This window comes from Metopolophium dirhodum, chromosome 9, assembly GCF_019925205.1.
Source record: "Metopolophium dirhodum isolate CAU chromosome 9, ASM1992520v1, whole genome shotgun sequence".
In the NCBI taxonomy this organism is placed as follows: Eukaryota; Metazoa; Arthropoda; class Insecta; order Hemiptera; family Aphididae; genus Metopolophium; species Metopolophium dirhodum.
This window is the reverse complement of record NC_083568.1, coordinates 33,328,742-33,355,976: the sequence shown is the minus strand read 5'-3', so window position 1 is coordinate 33,355,976 and position 27,235 is coordinate 33,328,742. Positions and strand designations below refer to the sequence as shown.

The 27,235-nt window shown below is 28.5% G+C and overlaps 2 protein-coding genes across 9 annotated transcripts; one reads left to right on the top strand and one right to left on the bottom strand.

Annotated features, from left to right (window-relative positions):
- Positions 1–113: 113 nt before the first annotated feature.
- Positions 114–9,818, top strand: LOC132951703 (solute carrier family 35 member C2-like). Of its 8 annotated transcripts, none has more exons than XM_061023590.1 (7): positions 3,008–3,148; positions 5,748–5,962; positions 6,064–6,136; positions 6,203–6,321; positions 7,705–7,838; positions 8,674–8,840; positions 8,899–9,818. In XM_061023590.1, the coding sequence occupies exons 2-7, from the start codon at positions 5,748–5,750 to the stop codon at positions 9,157–9,159; spliced, it is 969 nt and encodes a 322-aa protein (XP_060879573.1). In that variant the 5' UTR covers positions 3,008–3,148; the 3' UTR covers positions 9,160–9,818. The 8 variants fall into 8 exon arrangements, 5 of the variants coding, with proteins under 5 accessions (XP_060879571.1, XP_060879574.1, XP_060879573.1 ...); XM_061023589.1 differs by lacking the exon at positions 3,008–3,148 and adding an exon at positions 4,695–5,650; XR_009665382.1 differs by lacking the exons at positions 5,748–5,962; positions 7,705–7,838; positions 8,674–8,840; positions 8,899–9,818 and adding exons at positions 114–545; positions 626–1,108; positions 1,210–1,939 and having other exon boundaries at positions 2,879–3,148; positions 6,203–6,268.
- Positions 9,560–26,206, bottom strand: LOC132951702 (protein scabrous-like). The gene is given in 9 exon segments (XM_061023587.1): positions 9,560–10,659; positions 14,651–14,833; positions 16,368–16,464; positions 19,617–19,730; positions 20,482–20,928; positions 22,246–22,293; positions 23,149–23,482; positions 25,843–26,075; positions 26,078–26,206. Coding segments are annotated over 9 exon segments (1,989 nt in total). The 5' UTR covers positions 26,192–26,206; the 3' UTR covers positions 9,560–10,240.
- Between the last annotated feature and the right edge of the window lie 1,029 nt (positions 26,207–27,235).

The following is a 27,235-nucleotide window of genomic DNA, read 5'->3' as shown; positions in this document are numbered from 1 at the left end:
GATATTTTCCTTTTAGCATTACTAGCGCTGTCTTAGTGGATACTTATGGAACTAGACATTTGTATGATAATATGTTCTAGCCATTATCTATGAGTATAGCCCGATATGGCCGATATGCAATCATTCTATCTAAACTCTAAAGCTGCGACTACGACTCATAAAAAAAAATTAACAAAAAAACAATATTAATAACAATAATATCCTAAAAATTAAAGCATAATCTCAATTTACTAGTTACTTATAAAGTTATAATTTATTGGCAATAATAATTGATACTTAATGATTTATTATGTAATGATTATTAATTAGTATTGTATTAACGTCTTTACAAAATCGTATTTTCATAATCGTAAAATCGTATTTTGTTAACGTTATGAATTCAGAATTAGTAAGAAGTAAATACTTAGTAAACAGTGAGTTGTAGTTAATATTATATTATAGTTACCAGTAATGCACACAGAACCATGATTTTGACTACGTTAATCAAGAAACAATCGTTAATTTTATATTTCTACAATTCTACCTGTTAACATTATTATTCAAAGGTATATTATTGTTATTATTTTAGTTACATTTGGATAATATTTCTGTTCATTTTTCAATAATTCAAAATATAATTTTTCAGTTTGTCTACCGATTGTTCTGATAATATGTCGTCCGAAAGCTGCAAGAAATTTGAATGTGATGAATGTATGAAAACATTCTCAAAAAAGAATAATTTAAACGATCATATTTTAGCCAAACATTCTAACACTAAAAAATATGTTTGCTCGATTTGTAAAAAATCATTTTCTTACAAACAGTCATTCAACAGGCATATGAATGTCCATAAAGTAGCAACTTCTGTTTACTCATGTTCAGAATGTGGTTATAGTTCTCAGTTAAAATTTATGCTGACACGGCACATTAAGAGTGTCCATCTGAATAAAAACGACAGTCTTTTTAAAGTATCCTGTGTGTTTTGCAATCACCATTGTTCCAAAAGTAATTTATCCACTCATTATGTGCTCTGCCATCCAACAGAAATTGTTAGTGAACAATTAAAGTTTGATTGCTTAGATGAATTTTATGCATGGAAGTATGAGGTTGAAGATCAAGATATTAGTAGGTAAGTCATTTTATTTAGTAAGTAGTTTTACTTACATATTTTATTTGAAATAATATTATGATTAGGTATAATTATAATGTATTTATATTATTATGTTATAGGTTTGTTAAAGCTCGTACAACATATGTTGGTATATCTGGTTCTAAACACTTATTTTTTAAATGTCACCGTGATGGAAAATATAAGCCTAAAGGCAATAACATTAGAAAATTGAAGTCGTTAGGTACCAATAAAATTGGTTCCTATTGTCCAGCTAGAATGGATGTAATGGTTGAAGGCAACGAAGTTAGTGTACTTTATATTAAAACACATATTGGTCATGATTTAGAACCAAAACGTTTAACTCTAGCCAAAAATGAGAAAGATTTCCTTGCTGAACAATTAACAATGCCTAATACTAATTACAATGATATTTTAAATGTTGTTAAAACCTTAAATTCAACAAGTCGTTTGCATCATTTAACAAGAAAAGATTTAGTTACAATTAATAGTTCTATAAAAGAGGCTGCAAGAAGAAATAATACCATGATTAAAACCAATGATAAACTAGATGATACAGTAGAAATAAACAATGTTTTTGATGGTGATTTGGTAGATTTATTTAATGATCAAAATCACAAAAAGTCACCACTTGCATTAAATTCAGGGAATGATTGTATGGGATCTGATAAACAAGAAATTGTTGATGTAAATAATACTTTGTTGACTTCAGATCATTTAGAATTAAAAGATAGTTATACAAATAAAATTCAACCTTTATATGAATTAAATGTTGAACAACAAATAATTGAATCAAATGAACAAATACCAATTTTAGAATTCAATGATGAAGTAAGTAAATTTTACTTGAGTCCTATGTAAAAACATTTATATTAGTCTTGATGGGTAGCGCCAAATGAAATTAAAACCGGCAGTTCAAATAGTTCGATTGAACCACCTACCCCTTCAAACGACTATGAGACTGGCTCAACTAATTATGTATAAATATTTTAATGACATACCTGTCTTTAATATAATTATAGCAGAAATACTAAGAAGTATGCTCTAATATTTTACCCAATAACCACCCACCTACCCACGGGCCACAGCCACCCATTATTAAGGCAGTTCAATTAAACTACTTGAAGTATGTTTTCGGCGCCACTGGTCTTGATAAACCAACAGTAAAATATAACATTAATTAATTTTTCTCACATATTTTAATCTTCAAGGAAAATATACCCTATCGGTTTAATACTATTGTTGAGAAATCTTAAAGTAAAATCATCTATTGCAAAAATTATAGAGTATAATATTTTTGAGGGTACCTATGACATATAGGTTTTATATTTTATTATTATTTACATTCAAAATAAAAAAAAAATTGTAAATCTAAATATTGTTTAAATTGTTTTGACAAAATATTAGGAAAAATTCATGTGTCATACCCTCAAAAATATTATTCTCTATCGTTTTTGTAATAGGTGGTTTTACTAAAAAACAATAAAAAAGATTCTGAGGAACTGTGTTTTGCGCGTTGGCTAGAAGAATAAAACAACTATAAACATAATGATAGTAAACAATTCGCTGACATCCTTTTAATTGTTTTTATTAAGATATTCGGTCTGTTTAAGTTTGTTACATTAAACATAACAATGTAAAACAAGGAAGAGCCTATGATAATCCTATGATTGCACTATATATTAATCAACTACTTACCTAAAGTTTAGTTTGGAATAAATAAAAGATTAAAGAAATAAATGTTTCAATTACATCTTAAATTTATTATAGATATTGGAAGGCAATCAAGTTATAGATTACCAACAACAATTGACAAATATTGAAAATGAGAGAATTAGTATAATGGAAAAAATGAAGTTGATAGTTAATCAAATTGCATGCAATGATGAGTTTGCCATTGTTCATCAAGGGCTAATGAATATAATGAGCACAATTGATGAAAGAAGGAATGCAATCGATCAAGCAGTAGTCAATGGAGATTTAGACAATATAATGATATTTGATGAAAGTATTTTACAAAAACAATGCCAGTAACTGTAGGTAATGTAATTAAAATAAAATTATTGTTACATATACCTTGTCCTTTAGTACAAAATTAAATTTTGAATGTTTCCATTTTTAATTGTGATTTTTATAAACAAATGCTCAAGTAGTAGGTAGTACCATTAGTGCCGGATCTTGAACTTTTAGGGCCCTGGTGCTAAAAAAATGTAGGGCCCCTAATTTAAAAAAGTTAAAAAAAAAGCTACAAGTATACCAGCCATACAACTATGATAACTCAACAGTTACAAAAAAAATAAAGTACAAAGTATAATAAAATGAAAAGAATATTATTATTTAGAGATTAAAGCCAGTCTCCAATATAATAGTAAAAAGTAAAATGTTAAGATATTCTATTTTAAGCAATTTTTTTTCCTCTATTTTGCATTGGCAAAATTGTCAATTATCTTCTCAATATTTAGAGTTTTAGCTTGTTCCTTTTCTATATTTAAAATGTATATACTAGATAAACGTTCTTGTTCACATGTGTTTCTTAGGTAATTCTTAAGTTTAAGTTTGGAAAATGATCGTTCTGCTCCTGCCACAGTGATCGGCATTGTCAGAAAAATTATACAAGCACTTAAAACGTCCGAAAAACTACTTGGTAAATCATTATTTATAATAAAACTATCCAAAAGTTGTTTTTAATATTTAATCTTTTATAGTACTCGATATCCATAAATCATAATATCGGGGCCCCTAAATATTTCATAGAATCGGGGCCCCGGTGCAATGCACCACTTGCACCGGTGGTTTATCCAGCACTGAGTACCATAGACCTATAAACTAAAGGACAGCGCTTTGAGAGAGAAGTCAAGGATACAATATAGAGTGAGTGAGATAAGAAACAAAGAAATAAAATTTATACAGTCCTTTTGCGGTGCTCCTTCACTACTTTATGTTCTTTCTCTCTCAGTTAACCATATGGTTATATGATCGCCTAGCATTGATGGCAGGGCAGAGTGGAATGGACTGTCCATTAGTTTATAGGTCTATGGGTAGTACTTATGGGTTTCTTATAAGTTATAAGCAATTCTACTGTAAATAATAGAATGCCATTATATTATAATATGTTACTCCAGTCACTTACAGCCAACATGAATCCAACTCCTCTTACATATAGTCATATAAATGATACATAAATTGATTAGTTAGGTATTTATTAATAAGCTAAATAATAAAATATTTCAATAAATAAATTAAAACAAATAATTATGAACATTTTTAAATAAAGGTTGCATGTGTTTGAAATTAGGTATTTTTACAAATAAATGTACCTATATAAAATATATTAATTATTATAATATAGTGTCATATAATATGCCAATAGCTTCAGATATACACAAATAAACAAATGATTAATTCATTTAAACACTTTATTAAAGCCGGTTTTTAATTGATCACCACACAAAAACCTTTTTTCTGTCCAATCTTAACTCTTTTATAACAATGATTTAAATTATTGTTATTAGCTAATCAATACTTAACTTACTGACTAAGAGCAAAATTAGAAGAATTGTTATTTATTGCGTAAGTGTTTTCTAAACTTAGTTTTGAATTTTAATAATATTGTGTATTTCTACCTAATTGAATACATAATATACCAATTAATGCTCAATACAATTTAAACAATCCAACTAGTTCGACTTTGAGTACTGATTGATTTTTAAATCTGAGAAGAAACAATAGTTTAAAAACGATTTTTATTTATCTTTGTGTTTATACTTTATTATCAGTAGTAAAAGTGTTTGGTAAAACTAAGTTCAAAGTATTGAATCTATTTTCAATATTTGATGACATTATTTATTAATATTTAATAATCAATATCATTATTCATTACTTTTAAATTTATTATCACAACTCAAATAGCCAATGACACTAGTACTTGAGTGGTGGCCGGGTCCATTTCAATTCCCAATTTCCATTTTCCAATTCTATTATATTACGTTTATCACTATTATCAGTACTATGATAAGAATTAAAGATTTTGATGATAAAGGATTTTAAATTATTTGTATTAAAAACATTTTGTGAGATATTTTGTATTTCATAGTTTACAGTACTTTCCAGTTAATATCTCTTATCAGTTATCAGCAAATGAATATTGATGTAATGATGTGTTATTTGTTATTTGTATTTTGTTACCTTGTCTCAATATTTGTTTATCTGTATTATTTAACATTTTAAATTCAACAAATTTTGAATTCAGCTTAATTAAATGTATTCTTATCGTGTTTTTTAGCACCTTTAAGATGCATTTAATTTATGATAATTCATCTACTGATTTCCTTTTATTTTGTAAACAAGTTGAAACTCTTTTAAATTTTTGTATTTGCCACACGTTGCAATTATTAAATGAATAAATTCCAAATTTATATCCAATCTAAACATTATATGATCATGCCGTTTCGTTTTAAAACTTTATTTAGTTCTTGCCTTTTAATACTGCCGTATTTTATTTTCTCAATTGGAATTACATTTTACCAAAGATCATTTTTACAAGTATGAACAGCTGTTACTTAAGCTTTTTCTTAAATATAAATTGTATAGTTTTGTTGTTAATTTAATTTCAAATAAAATGTATAATATTTTTTTATAGATGTTCCATTTTCCCCTGCTTGTTGTTTCGTGTCACTTGGTTTTAAAATTTCTTGCTTCAATTATTTTTCGGGGCTTATATCATGCAATTATAAAAATTCCTTTTGTACAATTATCTTGGGACAGTAAAGTTTCAAAATTTGCACCTATTGGAATTTCCAGTGGTATTGACGTTGGATTTTCAAATTGGGGCCTAGAACTTGTAAATGTTTCATTGTATGTATTATTAATTTTAAGCATTTACTCATTTATTCATTATTGATAATGAAAAAATGAAAAAAATTAAATTAAATAATTGATAAAATTTTCTGTTTCAGGTACACTATGACAAAATCAACGGCTATTATTTTTGTGTTAGTTAATGCTTTGATTTTACGTTTGGAGAAAGCAGTAAGCTAAAAATAATAATAATAATAATAATAATAATAATTCATTAGTATTTTTTCCTTTTTATAGTCAGTAGCACTTTTCTTTATTGTATTTTCAATCTCTGGAGGATTATTTTTGTTCACATTCAAAACCACAGATTTTAGTACATTAGGATTTATTTTATTACTAACTGCATCATTTGCCAGGTAATTATAGTAATTATTTATGTATTAAAATTAATCAAATCTGTTTCCATAATATATTTATTATGCATATCAGGTTCTGCTTAAAGATATCATTTAAGAATAATTTATTTTTTGACCCTATGTCTACTAGAAGTTTCTATCAAGTGTATTTGTAAAAAATTAATCTATAATATTTTCTTGATTATTTAAATAGAGTTGTATTATCTGTTGTATTATCTGTTAATTCGTAACACGCATGTACTAAATAATAAAACATTTTAAGTCTGTGTACAGTGTTAACATGTATTTTAATAACAATTTACAACCACAACCTATCTATCTATAATCTATACTCTTTTTGTGACAAAAATACTTCTCAATAGGTGGTACTAAGTATTATGGCAGCTTATTACCGGGCATAACAATAGTAATCAACTACTGGTAGGGAAATGCAATAACTTTATCAGACTGTACCAGGCAAAAAATTGTTGTTGTCTTCAAGTACCCTTAACGTAAATGGACTATAATTATTACTTATTACTAACTACAGCTGATGTGTGTATTAAAAACATCTATATCTTTTTAAATTATTAATAATATTAGACATTATATTGTATATATATGTATATATATTATCTAACTATTTAAATGTGAAATGAAAATTTCCCTACAGGCTAGAATTAGATTAGAAGAAGATGGGCTAAATTAAAAAGGGTTAAATTTGGTTTTTTTATTCATCGGATTTTAGTACAGTTAAGTTAGGTTAGGAATTTGTATTAATTGATTACATTAATCCACGGTAGGTGGAATTAAGTAAAAATGACAAACTTGGTATCACTTTGATTCTTTAGAGTTAAATCATACACTTACGTAAAACAGCACGGGGTCTGTGATCTACCGCAGGTAGATTGCCTACCTTATAATATACTACTGCAAATCAGAATTTTTATTCCGGGCAACAGAAAAGTTAAGATAAATTTTGAAAATCATACACCAAATATTAAATAACAAATTGAACAAAGTTTGAGTCATATAGAGTTGGTACATTTGTACATTTAACATTTATAGAATTGCGCAAAAAATGTTTGATTAATTCAAGTTTAACTTGATTACAATAAATTATAAATAATATAAACAAATTGGTTTTTTTATTCTTCATTTTACTTTAATTTTCTTCAGCCACAGCTTAACAATTAATTTTAACACATCGATTTGGGGGCCTATATCGGATTGGAGCCTTGGGGGCCGATGTGCAATGCACACCTTGCACACCCGGAAGTTGAGGCACTGGCTTTAAGACTATGTGTAATACTTGATAGTGGATATTGATATACATATATAAATATATATAACAATATTGATAATTTGCATAGTTGATTTTGTAATTTAATTCATGTATTACAGTGGTTTTCGTTGGACACTATCACAATTTGTTATGCAGAAAGCTGACATGGGCATGAAAAGTCCTGTTGATATGATGTATTTTAGTCAACCCTGGATGTTTATTGCAATATTTCCTATTTCATTGTTTTTAGAAGGTAAAAATATCCACCACTTGTAATTTAAATATTCAGTATTTTATCAAACTAGATTCTGAGTAGTTCTAGGTGGGAAAGTGAATCTAGTTGGTACTTTGGGAGGGTCAAAAGAAGACAATTCCCAGTAGTTTTCAAGTGTTAGTAAAAATGTGGATTAACTTTTCGCCTGGTCGAAATCTGGAAAATTGAATACAAGTTTCATTAAAAAATTAGATACAAGGTTTATCATAAGTTTTTATTAGATAAGTTAAAAAAAAAGTTGGCTGTAATATTCTGCAATCATTTTTTATGAGCTTCTGAAGTTAGAATAATTTTGATAATTTAGTCAAAATTGTTAAAATTTGCAAATTATTAATTTGTTAAATTTATTACAATTTTTTTTGATAGCTAACATTGAAAATTCAATACAAAATTCCTCATAATTCATAAAGTTTTTACCTTTAACAGAAAAAAAATTAACAGGAAAGTCAAATGAGATTTTTACGACATTGGATATTCATACATAAATTAACACTTTCTCATTGAACAATTTTATTATTTTGTTGTAATTCAAACACAAATAATTGTACAAACTTGACATTTTCACTAAATGTTTGTATCATTTTCACAATAATGTTTTAATATATTTTACCTTTGTCAGAGCTTCCCAACATTTTAATTTTTTTTTATACAATGATTTTATATCGCTTATATTAAAGTAACCAACACGGTACCTAAGGTACAGCAGATTAGTACCCACTTGGCCACATATTTTATTTGTACTGTTATTGACTGGCTTTTAAATTGTATTTTGTTATTTTTAGAATTGCTTTCTTAAATATTGTATTGTGTTTAGGTAATGATTTCTGGAATTGGTGGATTAATAATGAAAACATTCAATGTTATCAAATGGTTGTACGTATATTAATTGGATCATGCCTTGCTATTGGACTTGAAGTATCTGAATATTTTGCTGTATATAAAACATCAAGCATTACATTAAGTGTAGTTGGTATTATCAAGGTCAGTATAACTTATTCTGCTAATTTAATATTTATTTTATTATGTATTTTATTATTAGGAAATTTGTATTTTGATATTGGCTGTGGAATGGAATGGTGACAAAATGACAACCATGAAGTTCTTAGGTTTAGCAATGTGCATGATAGGTGTTATTGGACATGTGTGGCAAAAGTTTTCAAGATCAATTGAAAATCGATATGGTATTATTGACAATGAAGATAATAAACATTTAACGTTACCAGATAGTGATTCTGACTCTGGTGATTCAAATAGCTCAACTGAAGTGCTTTTTGATATATTAAACAGGAGACGTTCGTAAATAATATTGATATGCTTTATGTTTAAAAGGCTGTGAATTTTTTTTATTTTTTAACTTAATACATTTCCATTATTAAAAAATCAACATTGTTTAATATCCATCGGCTTGATTGTTTAAGTAACTGTGATATTATACAACACAATTATATTTATTATTTGTTTATTTAGTATTTAAAATCATACTCACTTAATTTTTAATTTACTTGTTAGTGCAAATTATTTTTGAAAGCATTAAGTTTGTTTACATTCATTTTTCACAACCATGAACTTAAAAAAATATATATATTATGTATATTGTATATATTTATTATTGTTTGAATTATTATGTTAATCTTTATGGAAGGTTTAAGCTAAATATTGGTTGTGTGTAAAGGATTATACCATAAATTATTAAAATAGTATATAATCAAATATTATTTATTACCTTTATTATTGTTGACGTAATAAAATATAATATGTTATTTTCAGTACTTTATGAACAATACAAATTAAGTTAATTTTATGTAACCATTTATATATAAATGTCGTGTTGAGCATAAATATCGTGGATTATATTTTTGTACTTTAATTTATATCAGTGCTTTTAAAATTAAAAACTGTGCTTTTTGTATAATAAATAATAATTATGTGCAGTTCAATACAATATGTATAATAATTATAATAAAAAAAAAAAACATAATTCAGTAACTATCAATAATATTAACTTATACCTACTTAAGAGTTTATTGATCATATTTTGAGATCAAAATTTAACAAAAAAAAATGTTTGTGTAAATTATACATATATGTACATAATAGAAATTCACCTTGAAAATAGGTGTATTTATTAACCTTACAGACTAAAGTGATAACTGATAATTATTAACATGTCAATCAAATTATCAAAACTATTACCTAATCAGTTCGAAATATAAATAGAAAAAATGAAACTGACAATATTACGCAGATATAAATAATATAAACTCAACATTGTCTTCACTTGACTAGCACACGTGTGGGTTAAACGTATTTCCGACGCGGGTATTATAATAGGTTAGGTATAATATTATCATATCATAATATAATAGTGGTCTACAATAATATTATTGTGTGGACACCGGACGTCCGACTTGCATCTCGCTCTCAGCGATCGCCATCCATTGGTTGCGGCTGGTGTCGAACCATGTCAGCCCGAAGTTGTACTTGCCGTTGAGGTTGGCGTGCTGACACCGCGAGTACCACCAGCCACCCTCATAGTTGGCCGCGCAGTTTGCCGTGCTGGCGTCTTGGTCGCGATCTGCCGTGCTGAACCGGTGGCCGTTTTGAAATGACAGTGCGTCGGTGGCGTTGCCACGGTAACCGGAAATGTCCAGTCGGTAACCATCGGTGGCGTTCGATATCGAGAAGTTCAAGTAGTCCGCCCGCCAATTGTTACCGTATATGTCAGTCATCCGGACGCGCAGAGAAGACGCGTTGTCCGCCGTCAAACGGTGGATAGCGTCGTTGCCCAGCCAAAAATCGCCTGTGAAATGCGGTTTGTATAATTTATACAGTCTTGTAAAGAATACTTTTATTTTGTATTCGGAATACGTATTCGAATAAACTGTTAAAAAGGTTAAAAAGGTATTCAGAATACGTATTCGAATAATTCTCACAAAATATATTTAGAATACATTCTGGAATACTCAAAAAGTTATTCGAATACTTTGAGAATACTATTTATTAATAGTACTGATAAATGGAATATTATCTACACTACCAATAACAAATTACTATCACTATTTATCGGGGCTTTCATGGTAATACAGTAATAGTGTAATTGTGTAATGTGACCTTTTATCCTATACTAGTAGACGGAGTATGTATGTAGTTCCGGCGTATATAAAGTATAAACGTGATAACGCTGGTAGGTATAGTCCACTACACCCTACATCTAGTTAACTATAATTTTAATGACCACTACAGCACTACCCAGGATTATAATTTATAAACACAAACATTTTTTTTCTTCAAATTTAGTATTTAAATATAAAATAAAAATATTAAAAAATGATATTCAGAATACGTATTCGAATATATTTTAGATTCTAAGCGAAGCGATGAATGTACTGATTTTAAAATGTGTTTTTTATATATTTTTTTTTAAATTTTTTATTTTTGTGTCTGTCATCATCTTTTAGGACAGTAAAAATGCTTGGATTTTCTTCAACTGTATCTTTTCTGATAGGAAAGTGAATGTAGTTGGTACTTTGGGGGGTCAAAAGTAAAAATCTCAGTAATTTTCAAACGCGACGTGAAAAACAAAAGAAAATTTAAGGGAAAACGGGAATTTTTATATTGTTTCAAAGGCAGATGAAAAAAATTAAAAATCATTGAATTCAAATTTAACACCATCCATTACAGTGACCCACTTGTAACCTACTGTACAGCAGAGCGACATCCACTTACCCACCTTTTTTTAGTTTTTTTTTCTATGGATGTCAATAAAACTTTATTTGTTGGGTAAAAAAGCTTGAAAATTTGATACAAGGCTCCTACTATATTGTTACTATCATATTTGAAAAATATTAAAAATCCTTAGTCACCGTTTATATTTATAAGCATTTAAAGTTCAAATCTTGATAAAATACTGAAAAATCACAAAAATTAGCAAATTATTTTGAGTTGAGAATTCATAAAAATTTTTCTTTTTAAATCTAAGATTTGAAAATGTAATACAAGATTATCCATAAGTTTATCTGCCAGTAAAAATGCTTGGATTTTCTTCAACAGTAATTTTTTGATAGGAAAATGAATCTAGTTGGTAATTTGGGGGGTCAAAAGTAAAAATTTCCCAGTAGTTTTCAAAAGCGCAGTGAAAAATAAAAGAAAAATTAAGGAAAAACAGGAATTTTTACGCAAAATCTGTTTTTGAAAAAATCGATTTTGGTTTTTGGTGGAACTTTTTAACAAATGACCGTAGGTACATGAAATTTTGACTGAATGTTTATATTAGCATTTTCTATACACCATAACATTTTCCAAATATTTTGACTTAATTTGAGCTGTTTACGGACATTTTCAGTTTTCATTTTTTTAGTTTTTTTTTCTATAAATATCAATAAAATTTTATCTGTTGAGTAAAAAAGCTTGAAAATTTAATAGAAGGCTCCTTGGTTATTTTTTCAAAGGTAGATGAAAAAAATTAAAAATCCTTAGTCACAGTTTTTATTTATAAGCATTTAAAATTCAAATTTTGACAAAATACGGAAAAATCACGAAAATTTGCAAATTATTTTGAGTTGAGAATTCATTAAAATTTTTCTTTTTAAATCTAAGATTTAAAAATATAATACAAGACTATCCATAAGTTAGTCTACCTTTATCAAAAAAAAATGTCTACAAGAAAGTCAAATTAAATTTTTATGAGCGTTTAAAATTCATAGTTTTACAACATTTGATATTCACTCGATATCTCATGTAACGATTTTCTTATTTTGTTGTAATTAAAAAATGTATGACTGTAGATACTTAAAAATTTCACTGAATATTTGTATTAGCATTTTCTATACACGATAAAATTTTGAAAATAATTTAACTCTTTTTGAGCTGTTTACGGACATTGTCAGTTTTTCAATTTTTTTAGTTTTTTTTTTCTTAAAATATCAATAAAATTTTATTTGTTTGGTAAAAAAGCGTGAAAATTTAATATAAGGCTCCTGATATATCGTTCTAATAGCAGTTGAAAAATATTGAAAATACATAGGCACAATTTTTTTTTATAAGCATTTAAAGTTCAAATTTTGACAACATTTATCAAATTTATAATTTATTAATTATTTTGTAGTTAAAAATTTATACATTTTTAACTTTTATGGCTAAGGATTGAAAATTTAAAACAAGGCTCCACGTAAATAGGTTATATATAAATTACTTTATTCACAATAATATCATCAAATATACTTGGTAATATCATAGGCTGACCGTTTTCGCTCAGAATCGTTTTTCTTATACAATGATATTATATCATTGAATTCAAATTTATCACCATCCATTACAGTGACCCACTTGTAACCTACTGTACAGCAGAGCGACATCCACTTACCCACCTTTTTTTTTTTTTAATGTATTTAGAATAGTATTCAAATACAAAAAAAGTATTCGAATACTTTACAAGACTGAATTTATAATAATATAAAAATATGTCTTATGATGATGATGTCCATATAAATTATTATTATTGAATTCGCGTCAATATACGGGGTGGGGGGGGGGGGGGTCCGAACTATAAACATTTCAAATATTATATTAGAAATTAGTATTTATCTTAGGTTACTTGTTTTTCGAATAAACTGACTATACAATATATATAAGCCATGTGCTATATAGATATTCATATTATCGTTGAATATGGTGAAGGTAATGAATGGAAGGAGCTGGGAGGTAGGTTTACTTTTTAGTAATTGCTTACATCATTGCCTATGGGTGACGTCACTGGATTATAGGTAACGTTTAAGAGAATATCCATGTCGTGACTATTATTTATAGGTACCTATAACCTATATAACTATAATTTTAACTATTTTCTATTTAAACGCAGGATATAAGCATGAGTAACGTGCAACTAAAACAGTGAACACCAATTACGTGAAAGGGATGAGTGAGTACAAAATTATCTAAAATAAATATGGCGCATTTTCAACATATTATTCTTTTTGTTCGTATAAGAAGGTATGTTGAGAATAGCTGGTATAGCCGGTACTATTGTACCTATAGGTGGGACGTGGGTAACTAGGTACCTAAACATATAGATAATAGATCTACTATACATGATATATTTGTGTTAATATAAAAGGGAATTAACTAAGCATATCAAAATTGTAATATGTTTTACACAGATGCTTCGAAAACAGAAAAGGGTTCGGTATTTGACTGTTGAGATTTTCTTTTTCAAATTAAAAAGTTTGACATAAAAACGTTAATTTTGTTTTGACCTTGCATATACGACTATAATATGAGTGAACGCATAAGACTACGACATACCTCCCCATAACCGATATAATGTATACCTAAACAAAATGTAATTGTAGTATGTTAGGAATTTCTGTAACAACACTTTAAACTGGGCATAAGTATTCAGTAAATTCTTGAAAAAATACCGTTAGGTATCTGTTAGGTTAGGTTATTCTTCATTGTCTTGTGTTCTTAAGGGTAAAGGGTTAGTATAGTTTATTATTTTTTATAGAACAGCGGGGTTACAGTTACTCGGTTGTCAAAATTATTCACGAATAAAAACTTTTTTAACTTTGTGCTTGACCTTGTAAAATCTATAAGGACCTAAATAATATTTTAATTTATATGTTCTTTCTATCCCAATATTTTTTAATTGACAAAATTATTGATTCACTTACAAAACCAATTAAAATATATCATAGGTGATTTAGTGATTATAATCATTGAACATAAATAGTTATACGCATTAATTTTACTTACAAATTAATATAAATGCTACTCGGTATTCCGTATTCACTTACCGTATAAGTTTCCGAATCCTTTGGCATACTCATTCCAATTGTTATTGAATTTGAGATGATCATTGGTCCTTTTTTGCACTGTGATCCAGGACATACCATCCGATGTGTCGCATTGAACGAGCAACGGGTTTTTTCCATCCGGTGCTATCAGGTATGTTCCCGGGGACTTCAATTTAGAACAATCTATAACACGTTTGATTTTACATTTCAATTTCAATTAAATAACTTCTGAATAGGTAAACCTATAGGGTAAGTATATATAATACATAGGAAATATTTTTAATATTTTATGTTATGCATAAAATTTAATTTACTCTTTGTAAAATGTATAATATAACACTACCCCCCCCCCCTACACGAAATATAAAGGAAGAATTAATTTCTAATGAGATATATTCTTTTGGTCAATAACTACGAAAAACTGCATATATTTAACCCCCTCTAAAAATAAAAATTTAGGTTAAAGTCACCACTGCGGCGTATACTTATTAATTATTAGGTACCTCCTATACCTAAACCTAACCTAACCTAACCTATATGGCTATTTATAATTTATAATAATAAAAATTACTTATTTACTTACTTACTTAATTAGATAGGTACCTAAATAAAGTATTTTATTTATCGCAAATATGTTATGTTTTTACAATGTAAGTTACCAGTGTTACCAGAATTTTTCGAATTTACTAAAAAAAAATAATTATGGCGCAGAAACCATTGTGGGACGCGTTAGACATATCTATGATTAACGCAGTTAAAATCACAATATTAGTGCAAGAAAATTAATCCAACATTTAGTGGAAGTATACAAAAATAAAGAATAATATTATACCTACAATATAATATATTATGCATAATAGTACCACGTAATCATATTATGTTTAGTTTTAACACATAAGTAATACACTATATAAACAGCATATTATATTTGAATATTCCTTAAACGTGTAATTCTAATTTCTACCTATTTAATTTTTATTCAGCTAAAGGTACACGCATGATGGATGTATACTTTTAGTCATACGAGTAGCTATACCCAGTAATTAGTTATTTGTATTTATACGTGTTTTTATTTTACTACATGACGCGCATATATAAACATGGAAAACGGAAACAATGCAATAGTAACCGGATGAATATGAATAAAAAACCACCTGCAGTCATATTCGATATGGTTAACCGATCAAAATAATTAACTAGTAAATACTTCTATTATGCTGCGGGGTAACACGAGCAACCCTATTTATAGTTTACGCTTCAAGAATTCTTCAACGGACTTTTTCGGTTTCAGCTCGTTATTTTAACTTTACATGTGTTTTATATCGACTATAATAATCCTTTTATAATATATAAAATAATATATTAATATATAAGTACATAATAAAGTTTAAACTTATACGTGTTACTCTAACTTCTAGGTATAAATCGTATACCTAATACAGTTTAATTTAGTTTGATGAGTGTATTTTGTATTATAATTTTATTACAGATGTGGACGTAAGAATTTTAAATTGTTATAAATATTAGTGCATTATCGGGGGTTTTACATTTTTACCTTTGTGGTTGTGATATTATAGATGAATAAAACATTTTTTTTTTTTTTTTTTAATAAATTAAAGTGAAAATAATAGCACATAATATTTAAATGCTAATAATACGGTATTTATAATTATACACGCACTGACAAATGTGGGATAGTTCTCAGTTTCTCACATACCTTTGGGAAGTCCGTCGACAATTCTTTCAAATGAATTTTGCAATGTGGCCAATTCGTCGATTGCATGTGTACATTCCGTACAATTTTCTTTTTTTATCTAAAAATTAAAACAATGGTTCTATCAGATTGAAATCAATTTCATAAATATTTTCATACTTAAGCAGTATAAAATATGCAAAAATATGTTAATTAGCTATTAGCACTGGTTTGTTACGACGATGTATGTATACGCGGTATACATGTAAGGCATAGATTAATTTTACTCATTTAACATACTAGGTAGTTTCAAACAAGTTAATATGGTTGTAGATTATGTACGATTCTGCATGAAAACAATAACTGCCAACTGCCAACTGAATAAATATTAAAACAAAAACTTCGTTTGTTTTTAATCACTTTTTAAAAAATATTTTATTCTCCAGATTTTGAAATACCCGCTATGAGGCATAGCCTATGCCGCAATTGTCGCTATGGTGATATCCGTATAGTATATTTATTATTTAATATTTATTCCTTATACTATGGCCTATGGGGCTATGGGTGATATTATATTATTATATACCTACGCTATAAGTCTGCAGTCTGCGATCTGCAGCTAGAACTGTAATTGAACCATTATAATCATTATTTTACATGAATAAAAAATTTCCCTTACCTATATGTATCTTTCAACACGGGGTAAAAAACTAAGAAACTTTTTATACTTTTACAAAATTGTGCCTATAATTTCGCGAAAAAAAATGTATTATGATAATATATTAATTACAACGAGCGTACAACTATATTTACTTGTCTATCGCACGCTCGATAATTTAGTCGATAATTTATTAATTAATATTTTTTTTAATGGTGATTGGTATAAAAATCCCCAGACTACAATATTACTCACAACCACATGAAAATTATTGAATATTTTTTTTAAACGCTAATTAGTATCTATAATTACCACATTATTAATATTTAGGTGTATATATTTATTATTATATATACTTATCGTTCGAAAAATGAATATATTATATAATAGTATAATACTTTAAATAATTTTGGAAAACTGTGGTTCGGTGTGGCGCGTTGTGTACATTCAGTTACTGTTCTGAGTGTACGCACTGGCCGGTGTCACTATAGCTCCCCCAGGTGGGTGACCACCCAAGATTTTTAGTGGCATATCCTTGCCACACATACACACACATGTTAAAAACCTACCGTACCTTCCCCCACAGTACCCCAGGCTAATGACCTCTGTTTTCGAAAAATTAACAATAATATTTTATTTTAGGTACAATATTAATATTCATATTATGAAAGTATAATTCTGTAAAATTTTAACTAGGTATACAAAAATTTGCAAATTATATTGTAATTAAAAATGTAGAAAATGTTAAGATAGCGAATATCACAATTGTGCCCATTGCAGATATAATATAGGTAGATATATGTAACCTTTTATCTTATATTCTTATATATTATTATCAACGGTAGTGTGTACACCGTACACGACAATATTATAGGTAACATTTGAAGTTATCACAATATGACTTATGAGTATTAGGTTAGCTTATGAGTATTAATATTGTACATTTTTCGGGAACTTATTTATAATACATTATATATTATTTTTTTGAATGATAAGTATGTATAATACCTATTTATAAATTTGAATTAAATATTAATAATGTAGTAATTATACATACTAATTGGTGTTTAAAAAATATTTGTTCTATCATTTTCATATAGTTGTGACTTGTGAGTAATATTCTAGTCTGGGGATTGTTTTACCTAGGGTGGGGGATTTTTATTCCGCAATTCATTTTAATAGGTTCTTTCCAGATAGTATTCTCAAGATGACAATTAAAAAAATAAAATAACCGAATTTTAGCGTATATTTTATGCGCACCTATTATATTCGTCTTTTGAGACCCCGCGCAACTTCCGTTTTATTGAATTTTTCGAGCATTCATATTATCGTACATTTGTAGTTTGTACGTCGGTATTTAATATAGTTCATTGTTTTAATTTCGTACGTCCCATTATACGGACGCACTGACGCAGTAATGGTTGTCCTGCTCGCGTATTATTGTGCAAGGTTATTTTAAAATTTGTTTTTATCATTTAAGTACGTGCATATTATTATAATAACGTTCATAATTCACTATACATAACATAATATTATTTATTATAGGCCACTATTTTTTATTACATGTGTGCGTGCTATACAATGAGTGTATTACAAGGAGCCGGTTCGTCCGACATATGGAATTGGGCAGGTGTGAGTAGCACCTGACCACCGTCGCGCCGCCGCCGACTGTGACCTCGTGCTCACGTTGGGACGAAACGAATAATATGGTAAAAACACAAACCACCTGCCGCCGCCGGGCAGCGTGTGCGTCGCCCCGGGGCCCGCTATGTATTATTATTTATTATTATCTGTGGGCTGTGGTACAATAACATTATAGCGGACGATGAAACCACCGCAGATGACGATGGACCAGTTTTTTGATGACCAGGATGAAAATTCGGCGAGTCGTGTACGGGTGCAAACGACGACGTAATATTATATTCCTAATAAGTTATAGGTAACGCGCAAGATTCCGAAATCTGCTTATTTTAAAAAAACGAAAATGCTTGTATTCCTACGTATACGGAAAAATAAATACCCAAGGACCAAAATTAATTCTATACACGATTTATCTATACTGCCGCAATGTTAGGATATAATATTATGTACTCCGGTATATAGATTTACCAACAATTACTAGGAAAATAAGTCCGTAGTTAAAAACTAAAAAGTCTGAGGCATAAAAAGTCCGAAGCATAAAAGCCCATGATAAAAAAGTCCAGTACCTACATAAAATTAGGTAAAAGGAAAAATACGTTGTGATGCACAAACACAACTAATATCCCAATTAGTATTAATATAAATTGTAATTAAAACATTTACCTGACAACATTAGCAGCTAGTCAGTAGTCATGTAGGTATAGAAATTATTATTATAATATCTACGATATATGTTTGCGTATAAATAGTTAATTCGAATTTTCTTATATGACATAATCTGGTAATTATAATGATTGTATTTTTTTTTAATTATATATACTTAGTTGTAACTAAAAGTTAAAAAGTCAGGTAAACAAGTACTGTTATTTAATATAAATATATACTGCCCATAACTGTGGTAAAGGTATAAACGAGAACTTATTATACACAATAGGTAGCCGAGGTAATTTAGGTTATAGCCACAGTATACTCACATGAGGGATGGTAACCATTTTCTCAATTTGTTTTTCACTGTTGTACTTGGTCATTTTTCTCTGTATGGCCGACATCCCTTCGCCGAGGGCCTTTGCAGTCAACATTTGGTTATTCTGAAAACACAATCGTTACGCACTTACAATAAACTCGGTGATAATAATATAGTCCATAACGTAGTAGGTAGGTACCTACGAAGTATACTGTATACCTTTATTATAGCTATACTGAATAATAAAGTTAACCTAAGTATATAGGTACGATGCGTTTACATATTATAATATCTTTGTTATCCTAATATCCTATACAGGACGATTCATTGAGTGTGCTTATCTCCATTTTATCCTACACAAAATACTATAAACAGATAATAATATATTATCTACGTTCATAGAACGTACAATGGGTATCCGAGTTATATAAGTGCTTGAAAATACTATAAATTAATTACTATTAAACAACACCATGTCATTTGTTATAGTGCAGGTAAAGTAAAAACCCAAAAATAAATAGTTACCTATAGGTGGCATATGAGGAGGGGATCACGAGGGTAAAGTTGCCCTACCTAGAAAAAATATTGAGAGAACAAACTTATCATTTGAAATGGGTCAGTTATTGTGGTTCATTTTTGCATTCCCCCCTCCCGCACAAACAAATAGAGCCAAGTGCCGTATAGGTACCTACTCGTTGATATTTTGATTTTGAAGCATAACATTTGTAAAAAACCCATCTATCTATTTAACATAATTAAGTAATAAAAAAGGGACGTTCTAGTTTGAAAAAGTATACTTGGGTGAATTTTTCGATATTATAATAGGTAATAATACAATATGTACATAACAGGTGATATTATACTGCCGGACTCACTTGGTCTTCCTTAATGATAGCCACAGAAGCGTTTATCCGGGCCACGGTGAATTCTATTTTCGATATTTCTTTGCGCATTTCTGGCAGACACGCGTCCACGCGGTCGTCAAGATTTTCCACGCTTTCCAACAGCTCCAGCAAGGACCCGTGCAGCCTGTCCTGTGTGGCATCCTGGCGAGTGGCGTTAAATGCCAGCGCTTCCTTGGTGGCGTTAAGGTCAGCCTCCAGTCGGGACAAACGGTTTTCCCGCTCCACAGTCGTGCTCTCACGGTAAAGCACGCCCTTCATGCGCTTCTCCAGACGGGCCATTCGGTGTGCCAGATATTTGCGTGACGACTCCAGCTGTTCCAGCTCCTGCGCCTCCCGGTCCGTCACCAAAGTGGTGATGACGTTCGTCCGCAGACGCTCGACGTTATTGTTGTTGTCATCAACATCAAACGCTACTCGCTGCATACGAAACATACACCGGTGTTATATACGCATATATATATAGGGTAGGTTAGGTTATATATATATATATATACCTAATGCATAATAGATACAGCTACAGATAGTAAGCTGCAGCGTTTGAGTGTCAATTTACAATTTAAGTGAGCTGGTAAGTTATTACTTAAAAAAACCCCCACCTAAGAACCTAACTCAGTTTTATAAAAATGCGATTGAAGTTTATTATATACGAAGGAACTATGTATAAATAGTTAGGTACTTTGTATGATTTAAATGGTTTAGAGAAGTAACTATATACAGAGTGTGAGGTGAAACAAGAAGATTTGACAAATAAAAAAACTTATGTTCTATAATCAATAATCAATATATTTTTTTTATATATTATTTAAGTTATTGATTGCGCTACACGTATAATATACAATTTTTTATTGTTATTTTTAGACTGAAAATAAACAATTAAATCTATTTATTTATCTATTTTTAATTATTTTTAAAAATTCAAAATAGTTCATTTGTAAATCTAATTTTTAGTAAACATTGGATTATAAAAACATTTATCCAAGTCAGATTTATTTTTATGATTTATTACATTTTTTTAAGACTCGTAATTTAAAAAGTATATAATAACTTTAAAAAAAAAATTTAATCTACTTAAAAATTCTCATAAAATATTTAAAAAAAGTTCATAGTTTAATATGTTACAAGTTATAAATCACTTAAAAAACCCGATAATTATCTTACCTGAAATTTTATAATAAGTCAATTCACACCAATATCAAAACTAACAGCACACTACTATTGAAACTGGTAAACGAACATTTTCCAATTCGTATTTGTGTCGTGTGTAAGAGTAAGACAGAGACAACACATGCGGGTACGACGTCCTCTTAAGATATTTAATTTATTTATGTTTCTATGTATATTTTATAAGCAATATAGCATATTCAAGTTATCGAAGTCTTTTTAAATTGTACGTATAATGTATTATTGAATTATAGTTTATAATACCTACTAACATGGACGCAATTTGGACAACTGATTTGAGGGGGCTAAATTTATAAATTTATTAAATTAATACAGACTCGCATAATTTGTTTAATAGGTAGATTTAAAAATGAATATATTTAAAAACTTAGGGGGCTTAGATAAAACTAGGGGGGCTAAGCCCCCCTTGACTTTCCAAATTGCGCCTATGCCTACTAATAAATATACGTTTAGAAACCGGGAATTTATCACGCTGAGGCCTTAAAATGAGCTATCCTAACTTGTTTATTTTATATACATATACAATTTATTTGTAAATATACAAACACTCACTTTATATACGTTGCTGTAAGCCATTTGTACATCGTTTTCGTTGTTTTTCTGGAAAACGAATACAATAATAATTATTATTTACGTGACTTTGTTTTGGCTTGTTATTGTGCGCGATTTTGTTATCCCTAGGTATAATACTATAATATATAATATAATAGACGGGTACATATACGGTAAGTATATATATGCGCTTGTTTTGATGTTTAATCCTCACCTTAAAAAAAAAATCACCGAAAACGCCATTTGGTCAATGCGGGAGCAGATAATATTATACTCTGTCTGGTGGCAGACGTGCACCCACGTTAGCCATATGGTTTGTAGTAATTATTATTATCTTAAAGGTAGAATATTGGTCTCTGTTATTTTTTATATATAAATATAATTCAGTGTAAAATACACCTAGACGTGACGTTTGTAATTGCTATTGATATATGCATATATACTATACTATCTATATTATAGTGTAAATGTTTTCTTTAATTGCAAAGAGCACGAATATAATATTAATTGTATAATACCTATACATTGGCGTATATAGGTTCTGTATAATAAATAATAATAATATATACGCACTGCATAACTGTATAGGTAGGCATTTTAAACAGATACGTTTTTTTCTTCGTATTAACCGGCAAGTAGAGGCTTTACCTCAAGTGAATTTTTCCCTGTCATATATTTTATAATATATTATTGTTATTATCTAAAATTATCATTGTAAATATTTACCACCTGCAGTTGCCTTTAATTATTCATAAATAGTTAAATGATTTTTATTAGCGATTTAAATATATATATTTTTATTTGTCTATTATATATATATCTACGCAATAAACGCATTTTTACTCGGCTATTCCCTATAAAATATCAATATAAATATAAAAAACAATTACTAATTTCACTTACTTTATCGATTACGTTTTGATGTTTAGCAATGATGCTAATCTTTTTCTCCAATTCGGAATGTTTAGTTGATATTTCTTCGACATTCTTCTTAACTGACATTAATTCTCCTTGCATTGTTTGCAAGTCTTTTCGGTCAGAATCCAAGTCATTCCTCAGTGCTTGCAGATCGTTTTGTATGGCTACAGTCTTGTGTATCTGCGCCGTTTCGTTGATGGCCGACCACACCGCTTGCATTTCTGATCTTAAACCCCCAATCACTTCCTTTAGCCATCCTACGGCTACTTTATCGCGGACCCCATCGTTGCCAGAATGGGCCATCCTCGTATGTTCATCCCTAATATAAAGACAATAATATATAATCATATAAAATTATGATTAAAATAATTTATTTTAAGTTAAAACAACTATAATATGAGCCATTATCTGTTTAGAAATTAGAAATTAGAAATGTATAATATTAAAATAGGTAGTAGTGTTTCCGAATTTTTTGTTTAACCTTAAAATTGCTTCTCTTAACATAATTATGCTGCGAAAAGCCTATGAATATATTATATTTATTTTAATACTAGTGAATAACATTGTTATGTATTTATGTGTATTTATTTTTACTGAGCATAACCACAAAACGATTGTTATACATCCCGCAACTCTTTTAACAATTAAAAATAAACACGCAAATGTGTAAACATCCGGATACGATTTATTATAATTTCACTCCTTATTTCATCTTTTATTCTATGTGAATATCTAAAAAGTTATGTTAACTATACGTAAAATAAAGATTAGTTTAAATAAATAATTGTTAAGTAACAAAAAATACCTACCTATTATTTTGTTTTTATAAACTACCATTGCCCAGGCATGTACCTCGATAATTCAGCAATGATATTAATAAATTAATTTACTCGTATAAATGTATTACTTAGTTTAAATTAACTAAAATATGACATAGGTATGTAAAAATATTAAATTACTATAGGTTATAGTAACCTATCTATATTTTTATATTTATTACTATATATTATTATATTATATTTATTGGAACATGGAAGTGATGATTGCGTTTGCGTATTCATTATACATATATTATTATTATGCCATTAACTAAATAAATAATTAGTTAGCCGTCCTGTAAAATATCGGTAGACAATCTAATAATATCATAGTATAAAAAATCCTAATGAAAAAATAAATGGACTCTAAAACGAGACTCAACAACAGATAGAACAAGGTTACGGGTTTAGGTTAAGCAGGTATAGGTATTCTAAAACATTTGCATGAAGCTTATGTGTAGTATGTACCTATAAGTGGGTAAGCACATGGTCGAATACTATCTATATAATAAATTTCTATGATCGACTATTAATATGATTAGTACATGTGGAGAATACTTGTCACTTGATATCAATATATTTATAAAGTATTAAAGTAATGTTTCATAAATTATTGAATACTTTTCTTGCAAATTCAGTTATAATATGTATTTGAGTCTTTATTATTCTAATTTCTATAAATACTGTAGTATCATAATTTATTGAATCTATATTATATACTATAAATATAAAATTTTCACGTGAAACTTAAAACGTCATATTTTTTTCAATATTTTTACTCTGATACATTCATAACAGACATAACAGTGTAATGTGTCGTGTGCGTAATAATATCTTAATTTTCAAAACCAACACTATATGACACATTGTAAATAACTCGTTGCGGTTTGCCAGTTAGTCGTTTCTAAAAATACTGTAACTCCAGGCACGTGGAATTCTGTAACGATTTTAACGTCTTCGTTTAACATTTTATCCACACTGTTATTTTGTTCTATATAACTTGTATACAATCAGGACTGTCGTCAATATCACTAAACTTTGTATTTTCAAATAACCACAGGTAATTAGAGTATATATAATATTACTTTTTACAATGATTTTATTTTTTATACGAATTTTTAATAACTGTTATTATAATATCTTGTAGTCTGATAATTTTATCTTACAACTCTGCGTATAAAGTTGGAGTAGGTATTGTTTAGTCGAAAAAAATGAAAGCAATAACTATTATTATAAAATTGTTCATATTGATCACTCATCACTGATCAGGATTAATTAGTGGCCCATGTTTGGTTCATTAAATTTTAGTGAACCATTAAATTAGGTAATAAAAATTCAACTCAGCATAATTGAATTAAAGTAACACATTTTAATTTACATAATATTATTATCTAGTACGTACTATATAATTATTATTATTCAAAAGGGAGGATGAGATAAAATTTGATTAAATAAAGATAAATAATTAATATGTAAAAATATATTTATAAACTCGGCTCATTAGTTACTTTAATTTACTTTACAAATTTTTTGAGATCTGAAACTTTTTATGACGTCGTTTTCCATAATAATTTAAAATTTAATCGGAAAGGTGATTTTTAATGAGTAAATCTAAATAAACAATAATAAACTAACAATATGTACCTATTAATATGATGATAAATTATAATATTGTACCTACCTATATATTAGTATTATTAGTATTTATTATTAATGTTATGTTATTGGTTTCGCAGTAAAATATAGTAAGTACCTAGGGTCCTACAGTACCTGTAGTATGTACATTACATCGACTAATTATAGATTTTTTTGAATTATTTGGTAAGTTTCATGACAAAATATAATATTATAATATATTCACCTGATTAATTTAATTTCTTCTTTCAACGCGTCGAGGTCTGTGCTTCCTTTCAGAGATTCGTAAAGCGATTTTTCCAACTGCTGGTAATCCTGTTGTCTTTTTTCCATCAGCAAATTTAGTTGGTTTTTAATCGTCCTCAACTCGTCCGTATCGAGTGCGGTCTGAGCCTCGGCGGGACCCGTGAACGTGCATATTATAGCAACATTTATTATCAGGAACAGAAACATGGTTGTATAGTCTTGCTTGAACACTTCGTTTCTAACTGAACGCGGTAAACTAGTCCGTTCAAGCCTGTCCCTGTACCCCGGCCAGGAGCAGATGGTGCATGGCTCGTGTTCAGCTTGCGCATGCGTACACCGAATCCGGTTTTTTCACTTTAACGTGTTCTTATATAGTTATATACACGGTAATATTATAACATTGCAGAAACATGAGTGAAGTAAAAACGAAATTAATGCGAGGAAAAAATTAAAACGATTGTTATTAAAGTGGTTATTTATTCGGAGACTCTATTATATCAACGTTCGATCGATAAAAAATCCAGTTATGCAGGTGTTCAACGAGCTTAGGCACGTGGACAGTTGATTCTCTGAATTAAATATGTACCGGACTTGCTCGCTAATTATTTATCATCGGATACTGCAACAGTTAAACGTACTCTTATACATATTGCCAATGCACATCGTGTTTGAATTATTTAATTATTAAACGTAGTTAGGTATACTTCTTTCTTTTATTATAGTTCTGTATAATAAAGTGAAACTATAAGATGCATTATGTATAGACTTCATTGATGAGTTTGGTTGCTCATTACATATTTTATTTCCGTAGGTAGGTATGGTTCTTTGTTTTCCATTGAAATACAACTTTTTGAAGCATATTGTTTGATATACTGTCATATATATATTGTCCTGATCTTATATAGCTAATAACCATATACTGATAATTTCAACCGTTACGATTATTTATCTTTTATCGATAGAGTAAACTGTAATGTGTAAATGATATACACGTCGTTATTCAATTCGATTTACTAAACACTAATAGTTCATCGCAATATTTGATCATAAATGTCTTATCTATAATATAGACATTATATACCTAGTATAAATATTGTTCGTACACCTATACACTTTACAATCTTTATTAATATATAAAATAATAACATAATTTAATTAGGTACTTCTATACGTTTACCATTTGGTAATCACTAATTAAAAAGTTATCGGCTTACGACCGATGCTAAATGCATTTTTAAATGATAAAATAATTATTTTGTGTATTTTGGTTTTTATAATTTTTATAATTTTTTTTATCTGAATTGTAAATCATTTCATTTACATTTATTTTTTTTCTGAATTGAAAATTTAATGTGGTTAAGTGTGATTTTTTC

What these genes read in the sequence shown, in the direction of transcription:
- LOC132951703 (XM_061023588.1), top strand. Translation starts at nt 651, where the DNA reads ATGTCGTCCGAAAGCTGCAAGAAATTTGAATGTGATGAATGTATGAAA. An exon ending in GAAGATCAAGATATTAGTAG is followed by an intron (nt 1,109 to 1,209) that starts GTAAGTCATTTT and finishes ATTATGTTATAG; the next exon opens with GTTTGTTAAAGCTCGTACAA. An exon ending in TTTTAGAATTCAATGATGAA is followed by an intron (nt 1,940 to 2,878) that starts GTAAGTAAATTT and finishes AATTTATTATAG; the next exon opens with ATATTGGAAGGCAATCAAGT.